This window comes from Trachypithecus francoisi, unplaced genomic scaffold (assembly GCF_009764315.1).
Source record: "Trachypithecus francoisi isolate TF-2019V2 unplaced genomic scaffold, Tfra_2.0 Lachesis_group16, whole genome shotgun sequence".
NCBI lineage: Eukaryota > Metazoa > Chordata > Mammalia > Primates > Cercopithecidae > Trachypithecus > Trachypithecus francoisi.
Window position 1 is genome coordinate 48911256 of NW_022681461.1, and position 18380 is coordinate 48929635.

The 18380-nt window shown below is 40.6% G+C and overlaps 1 protein-coding gene across 2 annotated transcripts in view; it reads left to right on the plus strand.

The window, feature by feature from the left end:
- Positions 1–18380, plus strand: part of ADAMTSL1 (ADAMTS like 1) — a 979130-nt gene that overhangs the window by 939555 nt on the left and 21195 nt on the right. For both annotated transcript variants that reach the window (XM_033237422.1, XM_033237423.1), the window contains one exon: positions 16696–16908. In XM_033237422.1, the coding sequence (XP_033093313.1) occupies positions 16696–16908 (213 nt within the window). The remainder of the gene's footprint in view (positions 1–16695; positions 16909–18380) is intronic.

The window sequence follows — 18380 nt, forward strand, 5'->3', positions numbered from 1 at the left end:
ATCAAGCTCAGGTGCCTTTCCTGAGCTGTTTTGCCAGAGAGTGGGGAGAGGAGAAAAAACGTGCACTCTGAACTTTTTTGCTTCTGCTCATTAAGGCTAAGAATGCATCAAAATGATCTTTGGCTGTGTGGCTCACTCAAAGTGACTGGCAGCTAATGAATGCCTGAGCTGGTTTGATCTATCCTACAAGGAAGCCCACAAATTAAGCCATTTGCCAAAAATCCTGGTGATTTTCAGACCTTTGAATCAACAAAAATCCACTATATAATGACCCTTGTATTGTGAATTCAGAGCTTCTTTAGAGACAGGTGCCACAAAGGCAACCTTATGCTATTAATTTTAAAGTTAGCATCTTCTGCTGAGAGTGCAAGGAAGTGAAGTGAGGGCTGCCAGGGCTCCCAGTTTTCTGCCCCAATTTCCTTCTCACCTGTCCAACTCAGGCTGTTTCCCTGAGTAAGGCTGTTTCCCTGAGTCAGGCTGTTCAGTCAAAGAAGCCAATGTAAAATCAAGAGACAAACATGCAGAAAGTCAGTGAAGTCAATTGCACAAAAGCAAGGATGTCAACTGGTGGCACATTATAGGTTACATCTGGACCGATGCCCTGTCCTTGCTGGAGGCCATTGATTCTGTCATAGTTGGAGCAAATAATGAGGGGAACCCCCTGGTCTTTAGTGCTTCCTTTTCCCTATTTCATAACTGTACTTGGGGATGTTAGACCCATTCAGAGAGATGTCTTTTCTGGCGTTTAAGATTAAAAAAAAATCAATCACACATTTTTAAAAGGGGGCAACTTCATGTATAATTTAGTTTTCTTATTGGGTACATCTGTCCCATTCTAAACTTTTCTTACTTTCCAGATATTTTTTTAAAAATAGATGAAACTAGGGAGAGGAAACCTCACACATATGTGAATCACACCTGGCTTTGGCTCAGTTTAGAACCACTTTAGGCCTGGGAATGGGGCCTAAAGACAATATTTTCTTTCACTGGTTAAGAAGGGTTGATAGAGAGAGGCCTTCTGCTGCCAGAACTCTTGTTAGCTAAGCAGCCGTCCCAAGTGCTGCATCCTCCTCAGCCACCTCACTAACCCAAGCCCTTTAATAGCTGAGGCCTGGGGAGGAGAGAGCACTGTCACTGCCTGCTGATAGCCTCTTCCCTGGGGTGGAAATGCTCCGCATATATGTAGCTGGGAGGGAAACAGAAAAGACACATGCTCGCCCCCTGCCTTAAACACTGTGAACTTCTTCACTGAAGGAAAAGGGAGGGGTGGGAATGATTTATTATTTGGCCTCTCGGAGGCGTGGAATACATTATTAGCACGTGTTTTTTGGTGTCCTTGTAAATGGCACGCAGAGATTGCTTGCCTTAAAAAAACAAAACAAAACAAAAATGACGGATACTTCATTTATTTTAACAAATGAGAAATGTCCGTGACAGAAAGGAACCTGTTACAAGCCAGGTTTTCTCATTAGCAGTGAAATATGGATAATTATTCACGGGGAACATACACAGTGGGGATTCATGTTAAATTCCTTATTTTGCCTGTCGCTGCTGGCAACCCAAAGAGAGCACTGTATACACACAGAGACATACACATAAATACGTACATAAAAGCACAGGGGCCTGTACTGCATGTGCTGAGAATACCAATTCTGAACACAAAGTTTTTATAAAATAAGCTATGTATTCAGTTAAAAGCCTTGAAAAAACAGATTAATGACAGAAAAGGCAGACGGCTGACAATTTTGTTCATTTACCTTGGTTATAATTAGTTTATTTTGATCTTTTCCTTTACTGTTGAAAGTGGACTTTCCTAAAAGTGTTTTCAATTCAAGATGAACAGTCATGCTTATTAGAAGCACATTCCCTGTGGTCACTGTCCTGATGCGAAGGGAACTGCGGTCACCTCTACAGCAGAGGGACATTGCCTGAGGAATGAGAGGGTATGTTAGGATTGCTGTAGTTAGGATATACGTTCATCAACTTTTAACAAAGACCCCCTGCAACAGTAGCTTAAAGAAGGCAGAAGTATATTCCAGTTTCAATAACGGTCCAGAGGAAGATGTTCCAGGCCTGGTCTGACACCATATCCTCTAGAGACCAAGGCAAAATGTCTTTAATCTCCTCTTGCTCTGACATCTCTAGAATGTTGCCCTTATCCACCTAGGCCAGGATGGCTTGCTGTATGTACATGTTCTCAACAGCAGGTTAGAGGAAGGGGCAAGAGGAACAAATCCTTTTAAAGATAGGTTTCAGGAGGTGTGCATAGCCCTCTCCCTCTCTACTGAATGTAACCACATGCTGCACACTTTCTTGCAAGGGAAGTTGGAAAAATCTCTATTCCAAGAAACTATGTATCTCAAGTTCAGAGGTTCTTTTCCTATAAGAGGAGGACAGATATGAAGGTACTAGCAGATTCGGCCACTCACAGCAACGAATCTAAAGTTGTCAGAAGTAAAGGTGTCGAGCACAAATGAAAGTCATCTCTGAGTGCAACAGAGCTGCATAAATGAAAGCGAACCTACCAGCAGGAATTTTTAAGTTTGACAGATTATAAAATATTTGGGGAAATATTTTTAAATAGGCTGGTACACCAATTGTTTTAAACTTGTTAAAACTTTCTAGAAAAGGTATAAAGCTGAATAGGCAAAGTATGTAAAAGCAATTGTTTAAACACAGAGTCATTTCTGATGATTTAAACAGTGCAAACGTGTTTTTCTTTTTATTTTGGGTAATTTCACATACATACAAAATAAACCTAATGGTATACAGAGAACCCCCATGCCCTCATCACCACCTTCTGCCATTCTTATTTCATTTGTACTTTCACCCATGCCCCACTCCATCCCTACTCAATTATTCTTTTAGGTAAAATGTATATACATTGAAATACATACATCTTTTTTTTTTAGACAGAGTCTTGCTCTGTCGCCCAGGTGGAGTGCAGTGGTGTGATCTCAGCTTACTGCAACTTTTGCTTCCCGGGTTCAAGCAATTATCTGCCTCAGCCTCCTGAGTAGCTGGGACTACAGGCGCCTGCCACCATGCCAGGCTAATTGTATTTTTAGTAGAGATGGGGTTTCACCATCTTGGCCAGGCTGGTGTTGAACTCCTGACCTCGTGATCCACCCACTTCTGCCTCCCAAAGTGCTTGGATTATAGGCATGAGCCACTGCGCCTGGCCATAGGGTTTTCTAGGTAAACGATTATATCATTGGTGAACAGCAACAGTTTTACTTCCTCTTTACCAATTTGGATGTCCTTTATTTCTTTCTCTTGTCTGATTGCTCTGGCTAGGACTTCCAGTACTATGTTGAAGAGAAGTGGTAAAAGTGGGCATCCTTATCTTGTTCTGGTTCTCAAGGGAAACTTTTCCCCATTCAGTACAGTGTTGGTTGTGGATTTGTTATAGATGGCTTTTATTACCTTAAGGGACGTCCCTTCTATGCCAATTTTGCTGAGCGTTCTAATCATAAAGCAATGCTGGATTTTGTCAGGTGCTTTTTCTGCATCAATTGAAATGATCATGTGATTTTTTATTTATGTGGTGTATCACATTTATTGACTTGTGGATATTAAACCATCCCTGCATCCCTGGTATGAAACCCAATTGATCAAGGTGGATTATCTTTTTGATATGCTGTTGGATTTGGTTAGCTAGTATTTTGTTGAGGATTTTTACATTGATGTTCATCAAGGATACTGGTCTGTAGTTTTCTTTATGTCCTTTCCTGGTTTTGGTATTAGGATGATACTGGCTTAATAGAATGATTTAGGGAGGACTCCCTCTTTCTCTATTTTTTGGAATAGTTTCAGTAAGATGGGTACTAACTCTTCTTTGGATGTCTGATAGAATTCAGCTGTGGATCCCTCTGGTCTTGGACTTTTTTTGTTGGCAGTTTTTTTTTATTACCATTCCAATCTCAGTGCTTGATTGTTGATCTGTTCAAAGTTTCCATTTTTTTCCTGGTTTAATCTAGGAGGGTTGTATATTTCCAGGAATTTATCCATCTCCTTTAGGTTTTCTAGTTTGTGCATGTAAAGGTGTTCCTAGTAGCCTTGAATGATCTTTTGTATCAGCTGTAACATCTCCCATTTTGTTTCTAATTGAGCTTATTTGAATCTTCTCTCTTCTTGGTTAATTCACTAATGGTCTATCAGTTTTGTTTGATCTTTTTAAAGAACCAGGTTTTTGTTTCATTTATCTTTTTTTTTCTTTCAATTTCATTTAGTTCTGCTCTCATCTTTATTATTTCCTTTCTTCTGCTGGGTTTGAGTTTGGTTTGTTCTTGTTTCTCAGATTCCTTGAGGTGTAACCTTAGATTGTCTATTTCTGCTCTTTCAGACTTTTTAATGTAGACATTCAAGGCTGGGAACTTTCCTCTTAGCACCACCTTTGCTGTATCACAGAGGTTTTGATAGATTGTGTCACTATTATTATTCAGTTCAAAGAATTTTTTAATTTCTGTCTTGATTTCATTGTTGATACAACAATCATTCCGAAGGTTATTTAATTTCCATGTATTTGCATGGTTTTGAAGGTTCCTTTTGGAGTTGATTTCCAATTTTATTCCACTGTGGTGTGAGAGAGTACTTGATATAATGTTGATTTTCTTAAATTTACTGAGACTTGTTTTATGGCCTATAATATAGACTATCTTGGAGAATGTTCCATGTGCTGATGAACACAGTGTATATTCTACAGTTGTTGGGTAGAATATTCTACAAATATCTGTTAAATCCATTTGTTCTAGGTTATAGTTTAAGTTTATTGTTTCTTTGTTGACTGTCTTGATGACCTGTCTAGTACTCTCAGTGGATTATTGAAGTCTCCACAATTATTGTGTTGCCGTCTATCTCATTTCTTAGGTCTGGTAATGATTGTTTTATAAATTTGGGAGCTCCAGTATTACGTGCATAGTTAGGCTTGTGATATTTTCCTGTTGGACTAGTCCTTTTATAATTATATATGTCTCTCTTGGTCTTTTTAACTGCTGTTGCTTTAAAGTCTGTTTTGTCTGGTATAAGAATAACTACTCCTGCTTGTTTTTGGTGTTCATTTGCATGGAATATCTTTTTCTACCTCTTTACCTTAAGTTTATGTCAGTCCTTATGTGTTAGGTGAGTCCCTTGAAGACAGCAGGTACTTGGTTGGTGAATTCTTACTCATTCCTCCATTCTCCATCTTTTAAGTGGAGCATTTAAGCCATTTATATTCAACATTAGTATTGAGAGGTGTGGTACTATTCTATTCATTGTGCTAGTTGTTGCCTGAATACGTGTGTTTGTGTGTGTGTGTGTTATTGTTTTATAGGACCTATGAGATTTATGCTTTACGAAGTTCTATTCTGGCGTATTTTGAGGATTTGTTTCAAGATTTAGAGCACCTTTTAGCAGTTCTTGTAGTGCTGACTTGGTAGCGGCAAATTCTCTCAGCATTTGTTTGTCTGAAAAAGACTATCTTTCCTTCATGTATGATGCTTAGTGTTGGTGGATACAAAATTCTTGGCTGATAATAGTTTTGTTTAAGGAAGCTAAAGATAGGACCACAATCACTTCTAGCTTGTAGGGTTTCTGCTGAGAAATCTGCTGTTAATCAGGGAGGTTTTCCTGTATAGATTACCTGATACTTTTGGCTTGTAGCTCTTTAGATTATTTCCTTTGTCTTGACTTCAGATAACCAGCTGACTATGTGCCTAGATGATGATCTTTTCGCAATGAATTTCCTGGATGTTCTTTAAGCTTCTTGTATTTGGATGTCTAGATGTCTAGCAAGGTCAGGGAAGTTTTCCTCGATTATTCCCTCAAATATGTTTTCCAAACATTTAGATTTCTCTTCTGCCTTGGGAACATCAATTATTCTTAGGTTTGATCTTTTAACATAATGCCAAACTTCTTGACATCTTTATTCATTCATTTTAATCTTGTTTTCTTTGTCTTTGTCAGATTGGGTTAATTCAAAAAACCTGTCTTCAAGTTCTGAAGTTCTTTCTTCTACTTGTTTTATTCTGTTGAGACTTTCCTGTGTATTTTGCATTTCTCTGTGTCCTTCATTTCCAGAAGTTGTTATTGTTTTTAATTTATGCTATCTATTTCTCTGGAGATTTTTCCATCCCTATCCTGTATCATTTTTTTGATTTCTCAAAGTTGGTATTTACCTTCCTCTGGTGCCTTCTTGAGTAACTTAATAATTAACGTTCTGAATTCTTTTTCTGGCAATTCAGAGATTTCTTCTGGGTTTGCAGCCATTCCTGGTGAGCTAGTGTGATCTTTTGGGAGTGTTTTGTCATAATACCAGGATTGCTTTTCTGGTTCCTTTTCATTTGGGTAGACTATGTCAGAGGGAAGATCTGGGGCTCAAGGGCTGCTGTTCAGATTCTTTTGTCCCACAGGGTGCTCCCTTGATGTGGTGCTCTCCCACTTCCCCTAGAGATGGGGCTTTCTAAGAGCTGAACTGCAGTGATAGTTATTTCTCTTCTGGGTCTAGCCATTCAGTGGGGCTACTAGGCTTCTGGCTGGTACTGGGGATAGTATGTAAAGAGTCTTGTGATGTGATTTGTCTTCAGGTCTCTCAGCCGTGAATACCAGCACCTGCTCTGGTGGCAGTAGCAGGGGAGTGAAGTGGATTCTGTGAGAGTCCTTGGTTGTAGTGTTGTTTAGTATGCTAGTTTCGTGTTGGTTGGCCTCCAGCCAGCAGGTGGCACTTTCAAGAGAGCATCAATCAGCTGTGGTAGTATAGGGAGGATACAAGCTTGCCCTAGGGTCACCTGGATAAATATTGGGGTCTCTCAGGCAGTGGGCAGGACCACAGATCTTCCAAGAGATTATATCCGTTGTCTTCAGCTACCAGGGCGGGTAGAGAAAGACCATCAGGTGGGGCAGGGTTAGACGTGTCTGAGCTGAGACGCTCCTTGGGTGGGGCTTGCTGGGACTGCTGTACCGGATAGGGTGTAGTTCTCAGGCCAATGAAGTTATGTTCCCAGGGGGATTATGGCTGCCTCTGCCATGTCAAACAAGTTGCCAGGAAAGTGGGGAAAGCTGGCAGTGACAGGCTTCACCCAGCTCCCATGCAGCCCGAAAGGCCAGTCTCACTCCCACCATGCCCCACAACAGCACCAAGTTTATTTGCAGGCAGCTGGTGAGTAGGGCTGAGAACTTGGCCCAGGCTATAAGCCTCCCAGCTGAGAAAGCAAGCAGCACTTTCAGGTTTCACACCTCCCCAACTGCCATGGCTTCTGTGCTCGTATCTGCATTCCCTGTTAACCCCACTCCCCAAGATTCTGTCCAGGAAACTTCACATCCAGTCAAAATTGTACAAAGTTCATTTGGAAATTTCCTTCTCCCTGTGGTCTTTCCCCAGTTCCACTGGCAGCCCTCTCCAAGGACCCCTGTAAGACAAAGTCAGAAATGGCTTCCCCAGGAACTGAGAGCCAACAGGGGTCTTCTCACTACTTCTTCTAACCCTACATTTTTCTCAGCTCTCTAAATTAATCTCAGCTCCAGGTAACGTCAAATTCTTCTTCTGTGATCTAGGCTCCCCAGTGAGGATGTGCATTTGGGGGCAGATTTTCACCCTCTCACACTTTGGGCACTCCCAGTTTTCTGGCTGTCTCATGGCACCTGCTGTGGCAAGCAGCTTCCTTGAAAGGGTCTGTGGATTCTCTGGCCTTTCCCAGTATGTTCCTGTGGTAGTTCTTGGAGCAAAAATTCACAATGTAAGTCTTCACATGCTGCCCTATACATCTGAGTGGAAGCTGCAAGTTAGTTCTGTCTCCTATCTGCCATTTTTTTCCCTCAGGATTATTAGAATTTAGAAGCTTGGAGGAGAGGCCACAAGGAGCTTGGACTCAGAGCTCTGCAGGGAAGGGGAGGTGACAGTTGCTGCTGGGATCTCTGAGAGGGCACAATAAGGCAGCTTCTGAAGTGTGGGATAAAGCAAATTGCAAACTAGGACCAACTACTGACAATGGAACCAGCTGCACTGCCAGGTTGAAAACCCTAAATAACCTTATATATAACATTTTTTCCATGAGCCCCTTCATTGGCTTAGTTCCATTTCACTATATGTCAACTCAAGCAATGTAGATTTAAATCAGTCCACTTTGCCCTGGCACTTGGCTTTGGGGGAGAGAGAAGAAGAGGGGTGAGAATGAGTTTGAGATGATGTTAAGAAATCTGGGAACCTAAAAGCACCTTAAAGGTTATTTCATTGGAACATAAATGAACCTTTAAAATCATCAAATATTCTCACTTACAAATTAGAAAACTGAGACCAGAGAACCCTACTGAAACCCAGAGTTCTCCTTCAGAGTCATGAATCTGTGTAACTAACTTTCACAGTAACAAAACCACTATTTTCAAAAAATTTTCCACAAAACTGATCTTAGCCCTGATAAGTTTCAGAGGCTTTACAGTTACACCCTCAAGATACTTTGGGTTCAGTTACAGACCACTGCAATAAAGCAAATACTGCAATAAAGTGAGTCACACAATATTTTTTGTTTCCCAGTGCATATAAAAGTTATGTTTACACTACATTGTAATCCACTAAGTATGCAACACCAATACATCTAAAAGAAAACACATACATGCCTTAATTTAAAAATACTGTATTGCTAAAAAATGCTAACAATTAGCCTTAAGCAAGTCTAATCTTTTGCTCATGGAGGGTCTTGCCTTCATATTGATGGCTGCTGAATATTGGAATGATTCTGGCAGTTTTTAAAAGACAACAATGAAGTTTGCTGCATCAATTGATTCATCTTATGAAGGAGTCCTCTGTAGCATGTGATGCTGTTTGATAACATTTTACTCAGTTGAACTTTTTTCAAAATTGGTGTCAATCCTCTCAAACCCTCCCACTGCTTTATTAAGTTTATATAATATTCTAAATCCTTTCTCATCATTTCAACACTGTTCACAGCAACTTCACCAAGAGTAGACTCCATCTCAAGAAACTACTTTCTTTGCTCATCCATTCAAGTTTTATTATGACATTGCAGCAATTCAGTCACATCTTCAGGCTTTACTTCTCATTCTAGTTCTCTTGTTATTTCTACCACATCTGCAGTGACTTCCTCAACACTGAAGTTTTGAACCCCTCAAAGTCATCCATGGGGGTTAGAATCAGCCTCTTCCAAGTTCCTGTTCATGTTGGTATTTTGACCTCCTCCCATGAATCATGAATGTCCTCAGTGGCATCTAGAATAAATCCTTTCCAGAACATATTCTATTTACTTTTCCCAGATGCATTTGAGAAATTACTATCCATGGCAGCTATAGCATTATGAAATTTGTTTCTTAAAGAGTAAGACTTAAAAGTTGAAATTACTCCTTGATCCATGGACTGCAGAATGGATGTTATGTTTGCAGAAATGAAAATAAGAATCTCCTTGTACATCTCCATCAGAGGTCTTGGGCGGACAGGTGCGTTGTCAATAACCAGTAATATTTTGAAAGAAGTCTTCTTGTCTGAGCAGTAGGTAACAAAAGAGTGATCTTAAAATATTCTTTAAACTATGCTATAAATAGATGTGCTGTCATCCAAGCTTTGGTGTTCCATTTATAGAGCACGGGCAGACTAGATGGAGTGTAATTCTTAAGGGACCTAGGATTGTTAGAACTAGAGATGACCATTGGCTTCACCTTAAAGTCACCAGCTGCATTATCCTCTAACAAGAGAGTCAGCCTGATCTTTGAAGCTTTGAAGTCAAGTATTGACTTCTCTCTAGCTATCGAAGTCCTAGATGTCTTCTTCTTCCAATAGAAGACTGTTTCATCTACACTGAAAATCTCTTGCGTTTAACATAGCCACCTTCATCAGTGATCTCAGCTAGATTTTCTGGATAATTTGCTGCAGCTTCTACATCAGCACTTGCTGCTTTAACTTGTACTTTTATGTAAGAGAGACTGTTTCTTTCCTAAAACCTTATGAACCAACCTCTGTTAGCTTCCAGCTTTTCCTCTGCAGCTTCCTCACATCTCTCAGACTTCATAGAATTGAAGAGAGCTAGGGCTTGCCCTGGATTAGGCACTAGCTTAAGGGAATGTTGTAGCTGGTTTGATCTTCTAGCCAGACCACTAAAACTTTCTTCATATCAGCAACGAGACTATTTTACTTCTTATCAATTTTTTTGTGTTCACTGGTGTAGCTCTTCTAATGTTCTTCAAGAGCTTTCTCTTTGCATTCATAACTTGGCTGTTTGGCACAAGAGACCTGTCTTGGCTTTTGACATACCTTCCCCACTAAGCTTAATCATTTCTAGCTTCTGATTTAAAGTGAAAGATGTGCAACTTTTTCTTTGTCTTGAACACTTAGATGCCACTGTAGGGTTATTAAGTAGCCTAAGTTCAATATTGCTGCATCTTGGGGGATAGGAAGGCGGCCCCAGGAGAGGGAGCAAGATGGGCAAACAGCCATGCAGTTGAGCAGTCAGAATACAGCCATTTATCAATTAAGTTCATCTTTTTATATAAGCATGGTTCATGGCACCCCAAAACAACTACAATAGTAACATCAAAGATCACTGATCACAGATAACCATAACAGATCATAATGAAAAATTTTGAAAATCTGACACAGAGACATAAAGTATGCACACGCTGTTAGAAAATCACGCCAACAGATTTGCTCAGCACAGGGTTGCCACAAACCTTCCATTTGTAACAAATGCAGGATCTATGAAGCGCAATAAAGCAAAGCACAATAAAATGAGGTATGCCTATACTATGAAGGTAGCCTCTCAAAGACCTCTTAGTTGCTTCTTCTCCTGGGTCTTGAGTTCCAAGAACTCCACATCCATGGCAGGCCTGCCCTTGGAAACATCTCTACCCTATTCTCATCTGCACGAGGAACAGCAGGCTGGGAGGCCCTGGGAACATGACCAAGACCCAAGGCTCAGAGGGGCCAAGAGAGGTTTCCTGGCTACTCACTATGGCCTCTGATTCCAAGAAGGAGGGAGGAATTTGGATATAATTTTTCTGCAAATATTCCTCTTGTTTAGCTGACTAAGGTTTCTGGCTCCCAGATAAGTAACTTCTTCAGCCCTAGAGACCAACCTAGGGGCTGCTACCACTCCTTTTTCTGCCTAAATACTCTCTCAGAAAATCCTAAGGCAGTTGGGAAAATGAGGACTAGGAGAAAATATGAAAGATTCCTTGGCCAAATGTCTTCTGTGTGCTTAGGAATAGTAAGGTTCGTATTTATCAACTTAAATCTCATCAGCCTCACCAGGGCTGACCAAACAAGATTCATGGAGCCAGCACCTTGATAGCATATGGCCTTTTTTTTTTCCTTCAAAGTAGATGTGATAGGGAGACACGCATTTTCCTATTTCAGTCAGGCTGAAAAGCTTTATTTGTTTTAGCTGCACTTTTAAAAGTATATTTGCCTTCATACACATATAGTTTTCCTGGATTTTATTGGAAAATGAAACCAGCATTTTACTCCAGGCTACATTTGGGGTTGGAGAGTATAGGTGCTGTGATCCCAGGAGATCCCCAGTGGACTGATTTCTCTCCCCAAGGTCATTTCTACCCTCATTTCAGAACAGGAGTGTGGTGACACCACTATGGACCTCGTGGCATGTAGATGCCTAGATGCCACCAGGAGCTTGTGCTTGTGGAGAGGCTCATTCTCCTGAGTACCTTGAGTAAGGTGATACAAGGCCAGGCAAGGTGGCTCACACCTGTAATTCCAGCACTTTGGGAAGCTGAGGAGGGAGGATCACTTCAGGCCAGGAGTTCAAAACCAGTCTGGGCAACATAGCAAGACTCCATCTCTACTAAAAAAAATTCTTAATTAGCTGTGTGTGGTGGCACATGCCTGTAGTCCTAGCTGTTCGGGAGGCTGAGGTGGGAGGATCACTTGAGCCCAGGAGTTCAAGATTGCAGTGAGCTATGATTGTACCATTGCACTCCAAACTGAGCAACAAAATGAGATCCTGCCTCAAAAAAAAAAAAAGAGGATACAGGTCAGGCAAGAGCTGGGTCAGTACACAAGTAGCAGCTCTGTCCTATTCCAGGCCTTCAATCCACTGGCCAAGTGGAAAAACTGGAAGATACCTCTCCCTAAATGTATCAGTTAGTTATCACCTCACACATACACATGCTGCATTTTAAAAAGCCCAAACTTAGTGACTTAAGACAACAATCAATTGTTCTTACTGATCTTACTTAGTTCAGCTGATCTAAGCTGGGTTTGGCTGGTGTGACTTGACCGTTCTCCGCATTTCTCTCGTCTTCCTCTTGGGATCATCAGGCCAGTCCTGGCATGACTTTCTAATATAACGGCAAAGGCACAACAGCACAAGCAAAAGCTCCCAAGATCTCTTGAGGTCTAGGTTTGGAACTGTTACATTAGCATCTCTGCCTCAGTTTTTTATTGTGGTAAGAGATACATAAAATTTACCATTTCAACTCTTTAAGTGCACAGCTTGATGCCATTGCATACATCTACCTTGTTGTACAGCTATCACCACTGTCTCCAGAATTTTTTCATCAACTAAAACTCTGCACTCCCCCTCCCTCCCTTCTCCTAGCCTCTGGTAGCCACTGTTCCACTTTCTGTTTCTATGAATTTGGCTGTTCTAGGTACCTCATATAAGTGGAATCATACAGCATCTGTCCTTTTATATCTGACTTCCTTCACTTAGCATAATGTTTTCAAGGCTCATCCACGTTGTAGTGTATGTCAGAATGTCATTCCTTAAGGCTGTATAATATTCCATCATACATATATACCATATTTTGTTTATCTACCCATCTATTGTTGGATATTTGGGTTGTTTAAATCTTTTGGGTATTATGAATAATGCTGCTATGAACATAGGTGTACAAATATCTTTTAAAGTTCCTGCTTTCAATTCTTTTGAATATATACCCTAAAGTGGAATTGCCAGAGCATATGATAATCCTTTATTTAGTTTTTTAGGGACCACTATACTGTTTCCCACAACGGCTGCTCCATGTTATATTCCCACTAGCAATGCACAAGGTTTCCAATTTTTTCACATATTTGCAAACATTTATATTTTGGGTTTCTTTTAATAATAGCCATCCTGGTGGGTATGCAGTGGTAACTCATGGTGGGTTTAATCTGCATTTTCCTAGTGATTCACTGAGCATCTTTTCATGTGTTTATTGGCCATTCGTGTATCTCTTTTGGAGAAATGTCTGCTCAAGTCCTTTGCTTATCTGGGCATTTGTCCAAACTGGGTGGTTTGTTAGTTATCAAATTTTAAGAGTTCTTTATATATTCTGCATATTAATTTCTTATCAGATCTGTGCTTTGCAAATATTTTCTCTCATTCTGTGAGTTGCTTTTTCACTCACTTGATAGTGTCTTATGATGTGTAAAAGATTCAAATTTTGATGAAATCTACTTTATTTTTTTCATTTGTTGCCTATATTTTAGTGTCATATCTAAGAAACCATTGCCAAACCCAGTGTCATTAAAGTTTTCCCCTGTGATTTTCTGTAAGAGTTTTGTACTTTCCACTCTGAGGTTTAGGTCTTTCATCCACTTTGAGTTAATTTTTATATTTAGTGTAAGTCATTTGTTCACATATGGACATCCAGTTTCCCAGAACCATTTGTTGGCAAGACTATCCTTTCCCCATTGAATGGTCTTTGACCATATATTTGAAAGTCTGTTTCCAGTCTCTATTCTGTTCTTTTGGTCTCTATGTCTGTCTTTATGCCAGTACAGTACTGCTTTGATTACTATCACTTTGTATTAAGTTTTGAAATCAGGAACTATGAATCCTCTTTGTTCTTCTTTTTCAAGGTTGTTTGGTTATTCTGGCTTTTTTGATATTCCATATAAACTTTAGCATGAGATTCTCTATTTGCAAAATATATCATTGGGATTTTGGTAGGGATTGCGTTGAATCGGTAGATCACTATGGGTAGAATTGACATCCTAACCGTATTAAGTCTCCTAATCCATAAACATGAGATGTCCTTCCATGAATTTGTCTTCTTTAATTTCTTTCAGCCATATTTTGTAGTTTTCAGTGTTCAAGATTTTTGTCTCTCAGTCCATTTTGTGCTGCTACAAAAGAATACCTGAGACTAGGTAATTTATAATGAACAGAAATTTATTGGCTCACAGTCTTCGTTTGCATCTTCCAAAAGGGAGGAAAGCTCTGTCTTCACATGGCAAAAGGTGGAAGAGCAAAGAGACAAATAAGGGCTGAACTCACACTTTTATAATGACATTAATCCAACCCATGAGGACAGAGCCCTCATGGCCTGATCACCTCTTAATACTGTTACGATGGAAATTAAATTGCAACATGAGTTTTGGAGGAGACAAACATCCGAACCATAGTAGCCTCCTTGGTTAAGTTTATTCCTAAGTATTTTCTTCTTTTTGATGCTGTTGTGAGTGGACTTGTTACAATAACAATGAACAATCAGAAAAGAAAAACATCTGTCTCATTTTTGTCAGCTAAATAACTCACATGGCCAAAGCCAGGAGGGGGAAGTATAACCGCTGTCTCATGGGAGGGCACCGTCAAGTTGCATGGTAGAGTCAGTGGATACATGAAGGAGTGAATAATTGGATCATATAATACTACATCCCATACTGAGCTTCCAGGGTTCCATTTTTAGGTTTATCTTTTTAGAACCCTCCCTTCCAAATAGTCTGCTCCTACCCTCTCACTACTACCTCACTACCTCAGGAAAAACAAAAATGAAGGGGAAAAAAGTAAGTGAGCAAAGAAACAAAGGAGGTGGCAAGGTGCCCAGGTGAACAAGTAGCAGGTATGGGGGAAAGAATGCAGTCCAGGAGTCAGGTAGAAGGCCTGCTGCACAATCTCAGGAAGGTCTCCTAACCTCTCTAGGCCTCAGTTTCTTCCTCTGGTGGTGAACTAGATGATTTCTAGGGATTCCCCATCTTGTGTAAATTTTAACAGTTCTATCCCTGGATTCACAGACAAGAAATATTAGAGCAGGTGTGGTGGCTCACATCTGTAATCTTTGCACTTTGGGAGGCTGAGGCGAGCAGATCACTTGAGGCCAGGAGTTCAAGACCAGCCTGGCCAACATGGTGAAATCTCGTCTCTACTTAAAAATATGTATGTGTGTGTGTGTGTGTGTGTGTGTGTATACACAGAGAGAGAGAGAGAGAGAGAGAAATTATCTGGGCATGGTGGTGCACACCTGTAATCCTAGCTACTTGGCAGGCAGAGGTTGCTGTGAGCTGAGATTGCACCACCACACTCCAGCTTGGGTGACAGAGCGAGACCCTGTCAAAAAAGAAATGAAACATTAGAAAATCCCTTTTCTCTGTAGATGCACTGGCACCCACACATCCACAGAGGGTAGCCACCTGTCTTAGTCCAGTCAGGCTGATGTAACAGACATATCATAAAAACTAGTGGCTTATAAACAAAAGAAAATTGTTTTTTACAGTTCTAGAGTCTGGCAAGTCCCAGGTAAGTGCAGCAGCAGATTAAGTGAGGGCTTGCTGTCTGCTTCATAGATGGCAGCTTCTCAATGTGTCCCACATGGTGGAAGGGCCAAGGCAGCTCTCCAGGGCCTCTTTTATGAGGACACTAATCTCATTCGTGAGGACAGAGCCCATGTGACATCCCAAAGGCCCCACCCTCTGAAACCATCACCTTGGTGACTAGAATTCAATATGAATCTCGGGGGTACACAAACCCTCAGACCATAGTACCATCTTTGTGCCTCACATCTCATCATTTCCTGCCTTGCATCTGCAGTTTTGAGTGTGTTTTCTAAAAATCTTATACCAGCTGGGATCTCCCTGGAAGAGGGAAGATAGTCTTAATTATCTTAACTCTCCCCAGAGCAGTAGGTACCAAACAGATATTTTTCTAAGTAAACTGAGGGAAAAAAAACTTCAGATTCTTTCTTTAATTTTCAATGACTTAATGCGTTTTACATATCCAAATAAATTCTCTGTGGAAGGTAACTTGCTGGGGCACAAGAGCGAACACAGCAAATACCCTGTCCTTCCAGGAATTTCTCTCACAACTGCAAACTGTTTATCTTACTGATTCTACACTACAAAGTCTTGGGTAGACATGATGATATCTGAGTTTATTATATCAAAATATGTTTGATGCCTCTGTAGATATGTATAATATTGTACCTGTCCAGTGCAGGCTTTGCAAAAGCCTTCAGAAGACAAAGCCTTATGCAGAAAAAAGATCCAGGTTTAAAATTGTTTTCCTAGTCTCTGATGAAAAAAAATTTTGACTGGAAAAATCACATAACAAGTATAATGAGGGAATATGATACTTTTACCAATTCAAGTTTGTTTCTTAACTATTACTATATAGTATGGTATTTTTTTCCCAACATATTGTATTTGAAGAAGGAATTTGTCAGAAAAAAAAATCACTATAAGAACTACTTATCTTGAAAAAGCTGTTCAAGGAATGAAGATTAACTGTATCATTATTTTAAAGTTAGTATAGGGACAAACAGAAATAGGTACTTTTGTTATCCAATAATTTTATTTAATTGAATGAATTCTAGTCACCCTCCTAGAAATAAAACATCTCCTGTTCACTCAGGAATGGCAAATATACTAAAAATGCCATGGACAAGGCCACATTGTGTGTACCGTTTCTAAAGCCACAAAGACAGTAAACCAGTGCACCGGGAATGTGTTCCTTATGGCTTTACTAAGGCTTTCTTCTTTTCCTCTCCTTCTAGGCTGCCCCATCAAAGGTTACCCTGTCCCTAATATCACCTGGTTTCATGGTGGTCAGCCAATTGTCACTGCCACAGGACTGACACATCACATCTTGGCAGCTGGACAGATCCTTCAAGTTGCAAACCTTAGCGGTGGGTCTCAAGGGGAATTCAGCTGCCTTGCTCAGAATGAGGCAGGGGTACTCATGCAGAAGGCATCTTTAGTGATCCAAGGTAAGAAACCCCGCAGGCTTTGCAAACTGAACTGATTTCTTGAACAAGAAAGCCCATTTGGGAATCTAACTAGTAAAACAAAGTGATTTCTGATCTTCAGTGGTACCCAGGGCATGAAAACCGAAGCTGTGCCATGTTTCCATACAGTGAGACCCTACTTCTATCAACATGGCTCTTCAGAACAGCCATCATGCCCCTCCCAGCAGAACCTGGAAAAGCCAATGCTGCCTTCATAAATAGGCCCTTCTGCTTATAATGTTGCTGTTGCTCAGGACCATGGAAACACCACCATATATCACAGTCAGATGTGATACCTTTATGCTGATTTAACTAGTACAGATCTCACATACACAGAGTAGCCTGTTTGGTTACTGCCTAGAGAGACAGGCCTGGTGCCAGCGCCTGCTGATCATCCTGAAGAGTCTTCAGCTTTGGTCATAAGCTGAGGGCTTTCCAGGCACCTTTCCTTTGGCCCTGGCAAAGAACAGACTGGGAAGCCCACATGGCTCATGCATTAACCTTCCAGGAAAACAGGCAGGTCAGAAAGCCTTTGGGTGGGGCCTGGCCTTCACTGCACCAAGAAAGAGTTGTAAATGAGGCCAAATCAGTGGGAAAGAGGGAAAAGTGGCCTTTTTATAGAAACCTTGTGAGGCTTTGGAGTTTTCCATAGGCTAGTTCAACCTGTGGCCTATGTGTGATATATTCCAAAATGAAGGATGCAATGGGAAGGGACAGAGTTTTGTGCCAGTATGGCACAAAAAGATGGAGAAAGGGAAATCTTTCTAAGCAGATAAGTTTTCTTCCTAAATATCCTCCTTCACCATTTGGCTTTTCAGACAGGAAAACAAATGTTCCATTTTCTTGCCAGCCAGCTAGTCTCTGCTGAAAACCAGAAGCCAGGGCCTATTTGCAAGACTGTAATACACAACTTTGCAAATAAGCACTCAAAATTTACCACCACATATTTATTTTTAACAGCTTTCCTATCAGTGAGTCCCAGACCCCCAAAGCAACTGGCTTTCTTACTGACATCATTGTCTCATGTAAATAAGCACTCTCTGTATAGGCTTCTTTGGGTAACATTTGCAAAGTCCAGCTCGAATCTGTACTGTGATGGTTAAGTATTTATTATATGTATATATCTTTGTAGAAAACAAAATCACTTTCTGGTGAACCAATGAGGAAAGAAAAGGACTGTAGCAAATATCTTTAAAAATAAGATGACCTATGACCTTAATTAAGTACCCTTTGTATGTCAGGCACTGAGCTACTTTACTTTCATTATTTCCTGTCCCCACAGTAACTTGGTAAGGTGAGGGTCACTGTACTCATTTCATGGCTGAGGCCCCTAGAGACCACATGACTTCCCCAAATAGTTCAGGTGCCCATCGAGGAGCAGGGCCTCATTTATAATAGCTCCTCTCCTTCAGGCCATAAATCCATCCCTTCCACCCTCTCCCTGCCCTGCTCAG